We start from the raw sequence: 18,140 nt of genomic DNA on the forward strand, positions 1-18,140 counted from the left end.
TGTTGAATAAGAGTGGTGAGAGTGGGCAACCTTGTGTTGTTCCTGATCTTTGTGGAAATGCTTTCAGTTTTTCACCATTGAGGACGATGTTAGCTGTGGGTTTGTCATATATGGCCATTATTATGTTGAGGAAAGTTCCCTCTATGACTACTTTCTGCAGAGTTTTTATCATAAATGGGTGTTGAATTTTGTCGAAAGCTTTCTCTGCATCTATTGAGATGATCATATGGTTTTTATCCTTCAATTTGTTAATATGGTGTATCACGTTGATTGATTTGCGTATATTGAAGAATCCTTGCATTCCTGGTATAAACCCCATTTGATCATGGTGTATGATCCTTTTAATGTGCTGTTGGATTCTGTTTGCTAGTATTTTGTTGAGGATTTTTGCATCTATGTTCATCAGTGATATTGGCCTGTAGTTTTCTTTCTTTGTGACATCCTTGTCTGGATTTGGTATCAGGGTGATGGTGGCCTCGTAGAATGAGTTTGGGAGTGTTCCTCCCTCTGCTATATTTTGGAAGAGTTTGAGAAGGATAGGTGTTAGCTCTTCTCTAAATGTTTGATAGAATTCACCTAGGAAGCCATGTGGTCCTGGGCTTTTGTTTGATGGAAGATTTTAAATCACAGTTTCAATTTCAGTGCTTGTGATTGGTCTGTTCATATTTTTTATTTCTTCCTGGTTCAGTCTTGGCAGATTGTGCTTTTCTAAGAATTTGTCCATTTCTTCCAGGTTGTCCATTTTATTGGCATAGAGCTGTTTTAGTAATCTCTCATGATATTTTGTATTTCTGCAGTGTCAGTTGTTACTTCTCCTTTTTCATTTCTAATTCTATTGATTTGAGTCTTCTCCCTTTTTTTCTTGATGAGTCTCACTAATGGTTTATCAATTTTGTTTATCTTCTCAAAGAACCAGCTTTTGGTTTTATTGATCATTGCTATCGTTTCCTTCATTTCTTTTTCATTTATTTCTGATCTGATCTTTATGATTTCTTTCCTTCTGCTAACTTTGGGGGTTTTTTGGTCTTCTTTCTCTAATTGCTTGAGGTGCAAGGTTAGGTTGTTTATTCGAGATGTTTCCTGTTTCTTAAGGTAGGATTGTATTGCTATAAACTTCCCTCTTAGAACTGCTTTTGCTGCATCCCATAGGTTTTGGGTCATCATGTCTCCATTGTCATTTGTTTCTAGGTATTTTTTAATTTCCTCTTTGATTTCTTCAGTGATCACTTCGTTATTAAGTAGTGTATTGTTTAACCTCCATGTGTTTGTAGTTTTTACAGATATTTTCCTGTAATTGATATCTAGTCTCATAGCATTGTGGTTGGAAAAGATTCGTGATACAATTTCAATTTTCTTAAATTTACCAAGGCTTGATTTGTGACCCAAGATATGATCTGTCCTGGAGAATGTTCCATGAGCACTTGAGAAAAATGTGTATTCTCTTGTTTTTCGATGGTATGTCCTATAAATATCAATTAAGTCCATCTTCTTTAATGTATCATTTAAAGCTTGTGTTTCCTTATTTATTTTCATTTTGGATGATCTGTCCATTGGTGAAAGTGGAGTGTTAAAGTCCCCTACTATGGATGTGTTACTGTCGATTTCCCCTTTTATGGCTGTTAGTATTTGCCTTATGTATTGAGGTGCTCCTATGTTGGGTGCATAAATATTTACAATTTTTATATCTTCTTCTTGGATCAATCCCTTGATCATTATGTAGTGTCCTTCTTTGTCTCTTCTAATTGTCTTTATTTTAAAGTCTATTTTGTCTGATATGAGAATTGCTGCTCCAGCTTTCTTTCGGTTTCCATTTGCATAGAATATCTTTTTCCATCCCCTTACTTTCAGTCTGTATGTGTCTCTAGGTCTGCAGTGGGTCTCTTGTAGACAGCATATATATGGGTCTTGTTTTTGTATCCATTCAGCCAGTCTGTGTCTTTTGGTGGGAGCATTTAATCCATTTACATTTAAGGTAATTATCGATATGTATGTTCCTATTCCCATTTTCTTAATTGTTTTGGGTTTGTTATTGTAGGTCTTTTCCTTCTCTTGTGTTTCTTGCCTAGAGAAGTTCCTTTAGCATTTGTTGTAAAGCTGGTTTGTTGGTGCTGAACTCTCTCAGCATTTGCTTGTCTGTAAAGGTTTTAATTTCTCCGTCAAATCTGAATGAGATCCATGCTGGGTAGAGTAATCTTGGTTGTAGGTTTTTCTCCTTCATCACTTTAAATATGTCCTGCCAGTCCCTTCTGGCTTGCAGAGTTTCTGCTGCAAGATCAGCTGTTAACCTTATGGGGATTCTCTTGTGTGTTATTTGTTGTTTTTCCCTTGCTGCTTTTAATATGTTTTCTTTGTATTTAATTTTTCAGTTTGATTAATATGTGTCTTGGCGTGTTTCTCCTAGGATTTATCCTGTATGGGACTCTCTGTGCTTCCTGGACTTGAGTAACTATTTCCTTTCCGATATTAGGGAAATTTTCAACTATAATCTCTTCAAATATTTCTCAGTCCCTTTCTTTTTCTCTTCTTCTTCTGGAACCCCTATAATTCGAATGTTGGTGCATTTAATGTTGTCCCAGAGGTCTCTGAGACTGTCCCCAGTTCTTTTCATTCTTTATTCTGCTCTGCAGTAGTTATTTCCACTATTTTATCTTCCAGGTCACTTATCCGTTTTTCTGCCTCAGTTATTCTGCTATTGATCCCTTCTAGAGTATTTTTAATTTCATTATTGTGTTGTTCATCATTGCTTGTTTCCTCTTTAGTTCTTCTAGGTCCTTGTTAAATGTTTCTTGCATTTTGTCTATTCTATTTCCAAGATTTTGGATCATCTTTACTATCATTATTCTGAATTCTTTTTCAGGTAGACTGCCTATTTCCTCTTCATTTGTTATGTCTGGTGGGTTTTTATCTTGCTCCTTCATCTGCTCTGTGTTTCTCTGTCTTCTCATTTTGCTTATCTTACTGTGTTTAGGGTCTCCTTTTTGCAGGCTGCAGGTTCGTAGTTCCCATTGTTTTTGGTGTCTGTCCCCAGTGGCTAAAGTTGGTTCAGTGGGTTATGTAGGCTTCGTGGTGGAGGGGACTAGTGCCTGTGTTCTGATGGATGAGGCTGGATCTTGTCTTTCTGGTTGGCAGGTCCACGTCTGGTGGTATGTTTTGGGGTGTTTGTGGCCTTATTATGATTTTAGGCAGCCTTTCTGCTAATGGGTGGGGTTGTGTTCCTGTCTTGCTAGGTGTTTGGCATAGGGTGTCCAGCACTGTAGCTTGCTGGTTGTTGAGTGAAGCTGGGTGCTGGTGTTGAGATGGAGATCTCTGGGAGATTTTCGCCATTTGATATTTTGTGGAGCTGGGAGGTCTCTTGTGAACCAGTGTCCTGAAGTTGGCTCTCCCACCTCAGAGGCGCAGCACTGACTCCTGGCTGGAGCACCAAGAGCCTTTCATCCACACAGCTCAGAATAAAAGGGAGAAAAAGTAGAAAGACAGAAAAAAAGAAAGAGGGTAAAATAAAATAAAGTAAGATAAAATGAAGTTATTAAAATAAAAAATAAGAAAGAAATTTTTTTAAAAAGTAAAAACAAAACAAAAAAATGGACAGATAGAACCCTAAGACAAATGGTGAAAGCAAAGCTATACAGACAATATCTCACACAGAAGCATACCCATACACACTCACTCACAAAAAGAGTAAAAGGGGAAAAAATAATAAATCTTGGTCTCAAAGTCCACCTCCTCAATTTGGGATGATTCGTTGTCTATTCAGGTATTCCACAGATGCAGGGTACATCAAGTTGATTGTGGAGATTTAATCCGCCGCTCCTGAGGCTGCTGGGACAGATTTCCCTTTCTCTTCTTTGTTCACACAGCTCCCAAGGGCTCAGCTTTGGATTTGGCCCCGCCTTTGCGTGTAGGTCGCTGGAGGGCGTCTGTTTTACACTCAGACAGGACGGGGTTAAAGGAGCCGCTGACTCGGGAGCTCTGGCTCACTCAGGCCGGGGGGTGGGGGCAGGGGCACGATGCGGGGCGAGCCTGCGGCAGCAGAGGCCGTCGGGACGTTGCACCAGTCTGAGGCGCGCTGTGCGTTCTCCCGGGGTAGTTGTTGCTGGATCCTGGGACCCTGGCAGTGGCTGGCTGCACAGGCTCCCCAGAAGAGGGGTGTGGATAGTGACCTGTGCTCGCACACAGGCTTCTTGGTGGCGGCAGCAGCAGCCTTAGCGTCTCATGCCCGTCTCTGGGGTCCGCGCTGTTAGCCGCGGCTCGCACCTGTCTCTGGAGCTCCTTTAAGCAGCGCTCTTAATCCCCTCTCCATTTGGGAGGTCTGAGGTCTTCTACCAGCGTTCAGTAGGTGTTCTGTAGGAGTTGTTCCACGTGTAGATGTATTTCTGGTGTATCTGTGGGGAGGAAGGTGATCTCCACATCTTACTCTTCCGCCATATTCCCAGGACCTGAAATCATTTTTGAAGCAACAAGATATGAAGAATTATTTTTAAAAGAGTGAAATCAGTACTCCAGCGTAGGTCCAGTCAATTGCAAAGCCTTTAGCAGTTCAGCTCAATTTTTATAAACTGGTTCAGTCAGTCTTCCTTCGTTTTACCTAAAAAGAATGGTGTCAGGGCTTCCCTGGTGGCGCAGTGGTTGGGAGTCCGCCTGCCGATGCAGGGGACACGGGTTCGTGCCCCGGTCCGGGAAGATCCCACATGCCGTGGAGCAGCTGGGCCTGTGAGCCATGGCCGCTGAGCCTGCGCGTCCGGAGTCTGTGCTCTGCAACGGGAGAGACCACAGCAGTGAGAGGCCCGCGTACCGCAAAAAAATAAAAAATAAAAAAAAGAATGGTGTCAAATCATAGCTGGAAAACAAGATAAGAACAGGCAGTTTGACTTGTTAAGTAAATTCTGTTGTGAATATGTTTTCCTTTTCACTCCCTACAGAAATCACCCACATCTGAAATTATTTTTAGGTTGAAACCTGAACTTGTTACACTTCTGAGGACCTCATTGATTGGTTCATCCATCCATCCATTCATTTATTCATTTGTTCATTCATTTACCCAGTATATTCCAGGTGCCTACTTCCTGCAGGCACTGCCCTAGACACTAGGCCACAGCAATAAGGCCCCCAGTAGCCCCCTGTGCTGTGAAGATACAGACAAACGAGCTGTTACATATTGACCAGTGATAGATTCCCGAATAGAGTGGTTCTTGTCGCAGTCTGGGAGAGTTAGAGGCAACTTCTTATGAGAGGTGATCACTGAAGAATGACTTAAAGGGAGAAGGTGAAGAGAAGCAGACACAAGAAGGGAGCATGTATTCATCTGAGGATGTATATGTAATGTCTAGGTGCTTCATCTATGTGTAACATTTAATTCCAACACGTACCCTGTGAAGTGTAGTTGTCATTAACCTCATTTTACAGGTTAAGCAGGGAAGTCTCAGGATTTGGTCTTGCCCTTGGTCCTGCAGTAAGTGGCAACCAAGTTTCAAAGCTTGACTCCAAAGCTTATTCTCTTCCCGTCACTTCCTGGGACAGCAATGTTCTAGTCTCAGTTCTGGGATTTGGCACATAGAGGTGTCAGAATGAAAACATTTAATCACAGTAAAAATGAATTGTAAAGCGTACTTTCTTCTCGTAGTTAGCATTCCATAAATATGACTTTGGATTAAGTCCAGCCATTACTGTGGCTAAGTAGCTTATCCTATATGTGTTTCAGTTTTCTAATCTGTAAAACAGGTTAATAGTATGCCCACCTCCCATGGTGTACTAAGGTTAATGAGATTATTTATATATGAAGTGTACATGCATAGGACCTGAGTGAAGGTTCCATGGTAAGTGTACAATAAATGTCAGCAATTATTACTATTAACATTTTGTGTCTAGTGGGCCATTTATCTTCTCAAACTGATGAATGAGAAAGTATTTTGACTGAAGGCTTTTGTCTTTATTAATAGGGTTTATTAAATCAGGCTAAATGATAGTTTTTACACTTATGTTTATTCTTTACTCTCTTTTTGAGATGAGACTTCAGTCTTCATTCCTTCAGCAAACATTTATAGAGAGGAGTATGACACAGTAGGATAAGACCAGGGGCTCTGGGCTTGAGTCTTGCTTTGTCATTTAAGAGCTCTGGAACTTTCTGGGGTCATAGTAGTGGCTGAGCATGGGCTAGAGAATCAGGTGCCAAAAGTTTGACTTGCTGGCTGTGTAGCCCTGGGAAAAAATTTTAACCTCTCTATACCTCAGTTTCTTCACCTGAGTTTTCATGAGGATTGACTTAGTTAATACAGTTAAAGCACTTAAAAGGTACCTGGCCTATAAAAAGTTATCAACAGGTATCAGCTAATTTTGGTAACGTTGTTTAGAGTTCTCTTATTACACTAGGCTCTGTACTGGGAACTGGGAACACAAACAGAATGACAACAGGCAGTTATGAGTCAATGGTAAGTGCCAGGTGGGTAGAAAGTGCCAGGGAGCATTTCAGATACATTTCAGATACATTTCAGAGTGCTGATAGATGGCTACTCAGAAGAGATAATGTTTCTAGAAGCAAAGCGTTGTGCAAGCGGCAAGAACTAAGAGGTAGCCTATGTGATGCTAGGCAAGTCACTTTCCTTCTCTGTTGCCTTAATTTCCTGATGCATCAAATATAGCAGGTTAGGGCTTCCCTGGTGGCACAGTGGTTGGGAGTCCGCCTGCCGATGCAGGGGACACGGGTTCGTGCCCCGGTCCGGGAAGATCCCACATGCCGCGGAGCGGCTGGGCCCGTGAGCCATGGCCGCTGAGCCTGCGCATCCGGAGCCTGTGCTCCGCAACGGGAGAGGCCGCAACAGTGAGAGGCCCGCATACCTCAAAAAAAAAAAAAAAAATAGCAGGTTGAATTAGTGATGTCTAATTTCCCTCCCTCTTTAATATTGGGTGGTTCTCTCTAAGTTTGGAGATGCTCTACGGCTGAAGTGGGGTTCCAGATGCTGCTAGAGTGGTGAGAAGGAGATAAGGGAACAGAGTTTTAATGTAGGTGGCCCTGGGACTGTAGAGAAGAGGGGGAAAAGGGGGTGTGAGATGGACTTTGACATCTAGTGTGTAAAGGACAGGGACTGAGCTAGGGCGATGGTGGGGATGGGGGAGGCATTGTCAGAGGGACACAGTCTTTGGAGTTGATTTTGTGAACTTTCCTCTTCCTTCCCATATCTCCATGCTGACAATGGGACTCTATCCTGCGTTGAAATCAGAGACAACATGGCTCCATCTGTCCTTCCCAGTGCCCATTAGATAGACTGAAGTCTGGTAGCTTTCAGATAATAGGACATGATTAGGACCTGGTTTGTCTGAATCACACTCTCCATGTCTGTCTTCCTTTCATGAAGAAGTGTGACAAAGTGCAAAACCACGGGCTCTGGATTTAGGTAGACCTTCGCTTGGGCACTTACCAACTGTTGGCCAGAGACTTTAAGACATCAGCAAGGAGAAGAAGAAGAGAAAATATAGAACCTTTGAGGATTGGATTGGGAGCCCGATTTCGCCCCTTACTCTCGCTGAGACCTTGAGTCTGTCATTAGCTTCTCTGAACCTCCCTTTCCTGTTCTGTCAAATAAGGGCAGTACCTCCCACCTTGGCTTTATTTTGAAGAGTAAATGAAGTGCCAACTTCTGAGAACAATGTCTGAGATATAGGACTCAGTGTGGAGGAGGCCCAGTAGAAGCTCATGATTGCCAATGGGAGGAAGCAGTTACCCAAAGGAAAGGAGGAGTGATATGGGGGATGAGGGAGGAAAAGAGTGCCGTGCAGACAAAACTAAAGGTGTCCACTGTGCTTGCCCCACATTAGACTTGAACTACGATAAATGAGAGCTAGCAAAAGGCTTGGCACTTACGTGCTCCATAAACGAGTGCTGAATCTTCTTAGAGAAAGTATTTTCAGAACACCTGTTCTGTGTGAGACTTCTTACACTGGTGTTATTATCTAGTGGGCCACCTTCTCTAATTAAAATTTCACAGGGCTGAGGAATTTAGTGCCCTAACCTCAGAGCTTCTGGTACACTTGGTGTTATGTTGGAGGTTGATGTATTTGGAAAGATTACGGGAGGGTGAATTCTCTGCCAGCTTCTAACTAGGCAGATGTGAAGGTTTTCTGCTGGGATGTTTTTGCTGTCTGGCACCGGGGGTCAGAGATTAAATAATTTGCCACCAGACAGATGTTCTGAAGAGCTAATTAAAAAACTGACACGTACACAAGACCTCAGATAGTTTTATATGCCTTCTTCTCTGGGAAGATCCGAATCACCACAGCTTAAAATCACTGTATTAAATGTTATTTCCGGAGAGTTCACAATTGAAATAAAAAGGAGCATCTTTCAAGGCGTTCTTAATTATATGAGTGTGTCTCAAATCTGGATGCACATTTTAAAACATTTTTATTGGAGTATAGTTGATTTAAAATGTTGTGTTAGTTTCTGCTGTACAGCACGGTGAATCAGTTATACATATACCTATAGTCACTCTTTTTCAGACATTTTCCATATAGGTCATAGTCTTGAGTAGAGTTCCCTGTGCTATACAGTAGGTCCTTAATAGTTATCTATGTTATATATAGTAGTGTGTATATGTCAATCCCAATCTCCTAATTTATCCCTCCCCACCCCTTTCCCCCCTGGTAACCGTAAGATTGTTTTCTACATCTGTGACTCTATTCCTGTTTTGTAAATAAGTTCATTTGTACCATGTTTTTAGATTCCACATATAGGTGATATCATATGATATTTGTCTTTCTCTGTCTGACTTGCTTCACTCAGTATGACAATCTCTAGGTCCATGCATGTTGCTGCAAATGGCATTATTTCGTTCTTTTTATTGGATGCACATTTTAAAGAAGTGGAAGATCTTTAAAAAAATGCTTATGCTGGGCCTCATCCCAGACCAATGTCTGGGAGGAGGGTCCTCGTAATAGATTTTTTTGAACTCTCCAAGTGACTTGAACATGCAGCCAGGACTGAGAACTACTGATTTAGAAATAAAACTATTTTAATATCTGTTTTAATCCTTGGAGGTATGGCCATGTAATGTATGGGAGCAGAATAGAAAGTGCAGTTAGGGCGCTCTTGGTTGGAATGACAGAGTGACTGAGATCTTGTTCCACTCTGGTTAAGTTACTCAACGTTGTTAAAGGTTAAAGTTTCCTTACCTTTAAAATATGACTGGGCTTCCCTGGTGGCGCAGTGGTTGAGAGTCCGCCTGCCGATGCAGGGGACACGGGTTCGTGCCCCGGTCCGGGAAGATCCCACATGCCGCGGAGCGGCTGGGCCCGTGAGCCATGGCCGCTGAGCCTGCGCGTCCGGAGCCTGTGCTCCGCAACGGGAGAGGCCACAACAGTGAGAGGCCCGCGTACTGCAAAAAAATAAAAAATATAAAATAAAATAAAATATGACTATTAGTTCTTAACTAGATTTTCGTGAGGATTGGATGAGAACAATGTCTCGTAAGTAAAGCACCTGCTATATGCCCAGCTGGGAGTAGACACAATACTACTCTGGTAGTTACTACCATTTGTTTTTACTAAAAGGCTTTGTTAGGCATTTTAAGCTTATTTCTCAGGCATGCTTATTGATATAAATTAAAAGATTCTGAGCAGAGACATAAACATGAGCACACATCAACCTAAAGTAGTCAGCACAATAGACCATCTTGTCATATTGCAAATATGTGAATAAATCACAGTCAGATTCAGTCTAAGTGTGCGTGTCTTGAAAGCCAGAGGATGTATCATTTACCTTTACAGCAAAAGACGCTCCTGGAGGTGTTATTACAGCTCTCTAGAATAAACATCAATAAAAATTCCCAGGTAGTATTTTGCACTTGTACCAGCAGCTCTGCTTCTTAACAGTCACCTAGAAAATGTGGGCTTGGCTGTGTCTGCCTGGCTGCCACGTAGCACAATCAATTATATTGGAATCTAATTGCCCCAAAGGTCCAAACCTATGGTTTTTTCAGACAGGGTTTGATTATTCATGCTCGCTTTGCACAGAAGGGGAGCGGGAAGTTAGTTCTGTATCGCTATTCCTTCTCCTAGCCGAAGTCTTGGCTGTGACTTCAGCAGTGGTGTACAGAAAGACAGAAGGACCAGCAATGCAAAGTAGCCTTGCCTGAGGCCCTGACTGCAACTTCTTACCCTTTTTTTTTTTTGCGGTACGCGGGCCTCTCACTGTTGTGGCCTCTCCCGTTGCGGAGCACAGGCTCCGGACGCGCAGGCTCAGCGGCCGTGGCTCACGGGCCCAGCCGCTCCGCGGCATGTGGGATCTTCCCGGACCGGGGCACGAACCCGCGTCCCCTGCATCGGCAGGCGGACTCTCAACCACTGCGCCACCAGGGAAGCCCTTTCTTACCCTTTTAATGCTGGAAACACACACCCTGCCCATGCTGTGTTCCTTTATTTATTTGGGGGAAATATTTAGGGGGACTTGAGATAAGGGGCTCCAAGCATGTGCCCTAAACACTATACATCTTGCCTTTTTGTAGTGAGTACATAGTAAAGATCACGGCAAATATTAGTGTTTACTGTTCTCCCTGGACTCACACCTGGCCCTACCACTTACCAGTGTGTGTCTTGGGACCAGCCACTTATGCCTACTCAATCTCAGTTTCTTCAGCCGCAAAGTGAAGGAATAGAATACACACATTATCATGTTCTCCTGACAATTAAGTGAGGAGAATATGTAGATAACATTTACTGAATGTATGCCCTATCCCCTTCACTGTTCTAAGTGTCTCACATGTTCTAAGTATTAACATGTATTAACTTTAAATTGCCTTTAAAGTAGATCTCTTGATTCCCTTTTTCCAGAGGAGGAAACTAAGGTGTGGAGTGGAGTGGTTGAAACAGTTTTCCCAAGGTCACACAAGCAGAAAGTGGGAGCTGAGATTAGAGTTTGGCTTCAGACCTGTCCTCTAGACACTATACATTGTACCCTTTTGTAGAAAGCATGTGATCAATATAAGTACTTGCTCCTCTTCCTGGCTTCCTCTTGAAGGTTCCAATCTGAAATAGGCATGCCATGGCAACCAGCACCGCGGTACACATGATAGGTATTTCCTAAGTGCTCACTGAAAGATTAAGTAGTTAAAAAGAGTGCTAAGGGTCCATATAGTTTTGTCTAGTATCGGATTGTGTTTATTGACACTTCAGTTGCAAAAAAGCCTCAGTGACTCTATCTGGCCAACTTAGCATTCAAGGCTCTACAGTAACCCGGCTCCAGATGCCCTTTCCAACCATATACCTCTGCTGTTTACCTTGCTCGTATAAGCTCAGTCAAGCACAGAGCTTATTTTAACCTCTTTATCTTTGTATGCCTCATACTTAGTGGGGCTGTAAATAATATTAATTGAATGACTGTGACTCAGTCATCATGGACGGCTACCCTGTTCCTATATAAAATCTAAAAGCAGGTACAGCCGCTCCTTGGTTCTGATGGTTTCCTTGGTCCAGAACACCATCCTGCATCATCTCCTGCCTTAGTCCTAACACCAGCCAGCCTTTACTCAGTGGGTTAAAGGTCACAATTTCACCAGCATCATCTTATCTTTTACTAAAATGATCCTGCTAGGCTGCCACTAATTGGGCTTAGGTTTTAGTTGTCCTTCTCATAATGATGATGGATTTTCATTCATTTGTCCGCACTTCACCCTCTTCGTTAGTAGATTTTGCCAATTTGTACATTAATGAAAGAAAACCCTATTTAACTATGATGTTAATATTTGAGTGGAGGTATTAAATACACTACTGTCAAATCTAACTTGTATGTGAAGGAAGGCCCTTTTCGATGCTTAAAACTTGCTTTATGAAAGAGAAGGGGACTAAGATTTATTTTGCATCCACTGGGCCTAACCCTGTAGTAAGAACTTTTATTTGTTATTGCACTTGATTTTCAAAAGTCTTGAAAAGGAATATAGCTTGGTAAGAGCCAGGCTTTGATGTCAGAAACACCTGGGTGTGAGTTTTGGCCCTCAAACCCGTCTGCTGCATGCTTTTGTGGGGGAGGTCTCTTAATCTCTCTAAACTTAAGTTTTCTTACCTGTAAACAGATATGATGATATCCTGTGTTTGGTATTTGGGGCTCGTTTCCCAACACACAAGCAATAGGCAAAAGAGAATCAAAGTATATGTTTATTAAACGCTAGGAAAGCACCTTCAGACCACCCAAATTTAGAGCTTCTTTAGTGAGATGTGCTGGCACTAGAGGCCAAGGCCTGGGAGGCTAAGTGAGGCTACACTTCCCCACTTTCCTTGAATAAGAGGCAGTGGAAGACCATGGGCCAGGCTTCTAACTGATCACGTAAACAAGTGGCTGGACCCGAGAGCAAAGCATTGACCTGGGTCTGTCCCAAAGATCCAGACTCTGCCTACGTCAGATTACTTCCTGGGAGCAGGTAGTTTCAACGTGATCCCTGGGCCTGATACTAGGAAGAAGAGTGACAGAAGGCATGGTGAGCATGGGCGATGGGAAGAGGGCAGAAGTATGGCTACTCTCTATGGACTGGTTTCCATGGCATAAGGCAGATACTTCAGCTGAAGGGAGAAAGGTCACTCTCACCTCTACCCCAACAGTAACAACGGAATAAATAAGAACAAAAAACTAATCCTTGTCTTATAGGGATTTAAAAGGGTTTAAATAGCATTATGTATATGAAGTGCCCAGCACTGTGAAAGCACCAATAACCCCTGCATCCCATAAAGAAAAGCAATTTTTTTATTAGATAAGTATTTTCATCGAGAACGTCATACAGATGAGGAAAGGGAAGCTCAGAGACGTGAATTCTGGTCTGGTATAAAAACGAGTAACAGCAACATCACAAACAAACAAAAAAGCAACCAGAGCTTCACCTTGTTTTAGATTTAGAAACCCTCAGAGGAATTTTTATTAAGGCTCTGTAAATGGGAGAGGTTTGTTATTTCTGGAACTTGAAAAGTTACCTTAAGCTTTCATAGCAAGTGAGCTCAGGGTTGGGCTTGAATGATCAGAAATGTGCTAATGAATATTTACACCTAATTGCATTAGCCATAGATACCATTTGGAAAACATCACTACCTCTTACATTTTCCATGTAATATGATTTCATGCAATACATCTTCCATGTAATATGATTTCACGCAATGATCTCAAAATATATCAGCAACGCTGACATACATACAAAAATTAGGTATAAGTAGTTATACTTCAGATTGGGCCACAAGGCCTTGGGGCAAAACAATTTGACAAAAATGTCCTTCTCAAAAAAAAAAAAAATGTCCTTCTCTCTTTCCATTGAATATAAGGAGACACATCAGAGAAGTTCTACAAATTGTGATAAAGACAGTCAAATCTGACTTTACAAGAGATCAAGGTTTTTTGTTTAGTATATTAGTAGCAAATATTCTGTATTTCTCAGTTTTCTGACTAGCAGAGAAAAGGCAACTTAATCTATAGTTACTGAATAAACTATATATATATATATATATATATATATATATATATATATATATATTTGACCCAGTAATCTCATTCTTTTCCTATAACTCTATTGAGATGTAATTCATATGCTGTACAATTCACCCCTTTAAGGTGTACAATCCAATGGTTTTTAGTATATCCAGAGTTGTGCAGGCATCACCACAACCAATTTTAGAACATTTTCGTCACTCCAAAAGGAAACGCCACCCACCCTGCATCCACTAGCAATCACTCCAATTCCCTACAACCCCTCTCCCCACCCGGCCCTAGCCAGCCACCAACAATCTGTTTTCTGTCTCCTTGGATTTGCCTGTTTTGGACATTTCATGTAAATGAATCGTACAATATGTGGGCCTTCGTGACTGGCTTCTTTCACTTAGCATGATGTTTTCAAGGTTCATCCATGTTCTGCGATTGCATAATATTCCACGTTGTGTGTATCCCATTCCTGTTCATGAGCGTCCTCAGCTCTTCCAGCTTTTCTGTTTTCTTTCTTTATTGGTTATGAAAATTTCTACAATAAACATTCTTGTACATCTTTCCCAAGGCACAAATGCTTTTATTGCCATGGAATGGATTCCCAAGAATGAAACAATATATTTTAGATTCAAAGGTTTGCTCCATATTTTCTCCAAGTTGAAGCTTAGTTCATTCTTGAAACTAGATTCATATTTCTGATTTCATATTTTTCTTTGAAGAGTTATGTCCACCTGGATTGTCTAAGTAATGTCACAGTAATAAACAACCCCAAATCTCAGTGGCTTAAAGTCATAATTCTCATTCATCCTACATGAATCATCATAGGATACTTGGTTCTTTCTGAACCTCATTCATAGACTTAGGCCAAGAGAATTTCCATCTCTGTGCTTTCCATGTTTGCAGAAGCAGGGAGAAAAGAGCATTGTCTCTTATTGCTTCTACACGAAAGTGAAAGTGAGACGCATCATTTATCCTCCCATTTCATTGTCCCATGAAAGTCACGTGTCCATGCCTAACTTCAAAAAGGTCAGAGCAGGGCACTCCTACCATTTGACTGGAAGGCAGAGAGCCAGAAGTACTTGTGAAACCACTAATGACGGCTGCAAGAGATGTCTTATTATTCCTATTTCATATCAAGGTCAGAAAAGTAGTATGTGGCAGAGTGCAATTATGAACCTAATTTACATTGAAGACTTACTGTGTCTTCTACAATATTATTCTATAAAGTAAGAGTATGTCAAAATAAGAAAATTGCCCTCTAACTTAAATTCAGTCTACTAAGTGAGCCCACCAAACACTATTCCTCCTAAGTGACAAAACAAATACATACTTCACTTTTGTGAAGGACTAAAGAGTAAAGTTCTCAGAGGTAATAAATGAGAGTGAAGGGAATAGAAAGAGGATGCATGGATAGGGTTTAGGAAGAGATATTTAAATACTGCCCTTTTGTCTCATATAAATCTCTGCCGTAGCATCGTTGTAGAATATTGAATAATAAGAGCTGTTTTCTCCCCTTAGGAAAATATCAACATTGATGAAGCTTCCAGATGCCTGGTGAAACATATACTTGCGAACGAGTGTGACCTGATGGAATCCATTCAGCCTGACATCGTGAAGCCCCATCTCACATCTCCCAGGGTTGTCAGCTGCTCCAGCTGTGCTAAATCCTAGTAGGCTCCTATGCTGGCATATGATGGAAGTGATCCAATCATCTCATGAATCGTGTCTCAGTTCCTACCGTTTTGGGCAAATATCAGGATAGGGATACATCTGGGGCAAAGCCAAAGATCTGTGCCTGTATCTTTCCTCTAAGAGAAATAGCAAATGTTCTTTTTATGTTTTTCTTAGCATCAGCACAGTGTTTACAAGCTTTTAAAATATTTAGTCTGTTACAAAATTCTGTCTTGTAGCTGACCATAATTGTGCAGGGCCAGAGTCGGCCCGGTGATTTGCTTCTTTGAGTCAGCCAAGGCCTCAGGTCTGAAAGAGAAGGGGGAGAAGAACAGGCTAGCTGTCAAGTTAAGCATCGGCTTTCACTTTGCCCCTGGTGTCTTTGTTCAGATTTCAGTACATCCTCTGCTGGTCTGACAGGCCTACTAAGTAGAAACAGTATTTTCTCCAGAGATGACCTCAATTCTCAACAGACCTAAAGTTGTCTCTGATTTAGCTCTTCAGAGTCATGTACACAGGCTTCCTGTGCTTTTGTTGCTTTTACTGTCCCTTGCCATGCCCTGAATGTTGGTTTAACTGAAAACTTTATGAAAAGACTGCCCCTGGTATGTGCCTTTCTTTTAGCTTTCTCTTTTAGTCCCACTCAAGCTGTGGGACTCTTCTGTGCGTGTCATACATATTATATATATTTTCACAAGTGAAAATAAAACATTAAAAGATGCTGTTTCCTTATTTCTGCAAGTGCTGTAAGTTTCTTAGTAGTCTAAACTTTTTTGTTGACTGTGTGTCCATAGTTCTCAAGACCCATTTCTAAAATTTAATTTCAAAAAAAAGATGCGAAATGTGCACTTAAAGGAATGGTACTATTAAAACGGAGATGAATTCAAAGCATCTGTATCTACAGTTCACATTGGCATTTAGGTCAGGAAAGCAAGCAGTACATATACACATTTTTGGTTAAGCAGAGGAATATATCCTCATATATTCTGGTCAGGAAAGGTGCCGAGCTAATCAACATACAGAGAAACAACTAAACTATGCATGGTGATATCTTGCTTTACCCAATGGCTGTGGTGCAGGTATGCTGCAGGTAGCTACTACTGTTTAAAGGCACTATTTTTCATTAATATTCATAATGCACTCACAGGAGCTTTGTAACAGATGTTTTGGGGTATCCTCTCCTTATTATCTTGGCAGTCATTGTTTCCATAAGTACCAACCACACAGCTTCCTATTATTTGTCTTTGTGGCCCTTTCCCTAAGGGCATTCTCTGGCTCTGGAGCTCTTGACACGTGAGGCAGGCAGGCCAGTGAGTTAATGTCTCCAGAGCAGCCCCAAACCAATGATAGCAGGGACTGGGGGGTGAATACCTTAGGTTCTTTTTCTCTTGGGAAGACCAGTTCTGAGGCATGCTCTATGCAGCCTCTTAGACAACCCCAGTGGTACTAATGGTCCTTGGTTCCCACAGGGGAAACCTTCCCACCTGCTGCAACCTTTACTGGCTTCATTTCCTTCTTTCCTCACTTCCGCACTCCTCTACTGGTGCTTCCTAGGTCACTTTCCAAATAAACTACTTTCACTCAAATCCTGTTTCAGGGTCATATATGGGAACCCAAACCTCGCCTAAGTTAGTTGGGACAGAGGTGGTTTAGGAAGCAAATCCTCAATACCAGCGTTTGAACTGAGTGATTCACTACCAGGTGGTAGCAGGGACCCCCTTGCTGGTGGATAATGTAGGGGAGCTAATCCCTGGCAGGCTATAGCACCATAATTACTAAGACTCTCATGAGGTGGATTGGGATGGAATACAGACAGATGTAAAATCCTATTGCTCTTGTATTTGAAAGACATGAGATTGCAGAGCTAACTTCCATAATACTCCATAGGGAAAAAAATTACAGACTTGGGTCAGCCAACACTCAACTCAAGATCTGGTGTAAAAATTTAAAGACCTCCAAGCAACAATCAAAATGACCTTCACTTCCTTCAGCTACAGGATAGACCATGCTGAAAATCAGGCCTAAGATTTAATTTTAGGAAAAGTGGAATTATAAAGGAGGCCGAATTCACAGAGCTAGCAAGTCTTCTCCACTATAATCAGGATCTTTATAGGGAAAGAGTCAGACACTGAAACACTGGAGGAGATATTTGGGTAGATGCTCTTAAGAGTCTTGAACCCAGAGAATCTTCTGAAACTCTGCTCCAGAAAAAGAGGCCCTTACCCTTTCCAGTTGGAGAACAGTCAATTACCATGTTAAAGCCTCAGCTCAGTAGGATGTTTTATATAGTGATGTTTCCCTTCTCAAGCTCTGCTCCCATCTCCCCTCATTGCTTCTAGACCAATAATTAGGATCAAGTCTCAGTATGACCTGAGTGGAAAAGTAGGATCTATGTTGTAGGATGAAATGGATGATTAATCAAGTGAACTACAGAACCTGGCTAATAAATGCTAGTAGTATCTGGAAAACATTCAGAGGAATTGGTCTTGAGATGCTAGATCAGGGAGGACAGAATGTAAGACCAGATCATTATTTCTGTGAGAGCACTCTTTCATGAGTTAATTTTTAACATTCTGGCAAGTATACCTGGAGCTGATCCCAATGTGCTACTGGAATAGCTCCTTGAAGCTTGGAAAGGATGTTGGCCTAAAATAAATGATGTGAAGTTGCCAGAACTACCTTGGCAAAGCACTGGAGAAGAGTAACAAGGTCTCAGAGAGGTGGGCATGTTATAATGTATTTATTCTGTAACGTCAGAGATACGACAGGTTGATTATGTTTCCCAGGAGAGTCCAGAAGACACTCCCTTCACTAAAGCAATAAGGAATGTCCCCAGAGAGGTATGGCAGCTTCAGTGAGAAGCTCAGTGGTGACTGTTCTCTGTAAACCAGGTCTGAGATTGTAAATATGTTGTTGTGTTTTGCTGGGAATGACACCCTACATGGTTAAGGTTCAAGACGTGGTTGTACTATTAAATGATGTTAGCATATGTAGTGCTGAGTCCTGAATAGCTGTCATCGAAAGGTGG

The 18,140-nt window shown here is 41.7% G+C and overlaps 1 protein-coding gene across 1 annotated transcript in view; it reads left to right on the plus strand.

Moving 5' to 3' along the window:
• RAB38 (RAB38, member RAS oncogene family) overlaps window positions 1-15,823 on the plus strand; it is a 70,074-nt gene extending 54,251 nt beyond the window's left edge. Inside the window, exon 3 of the mRNA XM_082844931.1 lies at window positions 14,960-15,823. Within this exon, the coding sequence (XP_082701057.1) occupies window positions 14,960-15,112 (153 nt within the window). The 3' untranslated portion in view covers window positions 15,113-15,823. The remainder of the gene's footprint in view (window positions 1-14,959) is intronic.
• The last annotated feature ends 2,317 nt before the right edge of the window (window positions 15,824-18,140 follow it).

The sequence above is a fragment of the Leucopleurus acutus genome (assembly GCF_964270905.1).
Source record: "Leucopleurus acutus genome assembly, chromosome: 8".
Classification (NCBI taxonomy): Eukaryota; Metazoa; Chordata; class Mammalia; order Artiodactyla; family Delphinidae; genus Leucopleurus; species Leucopleurus acutus.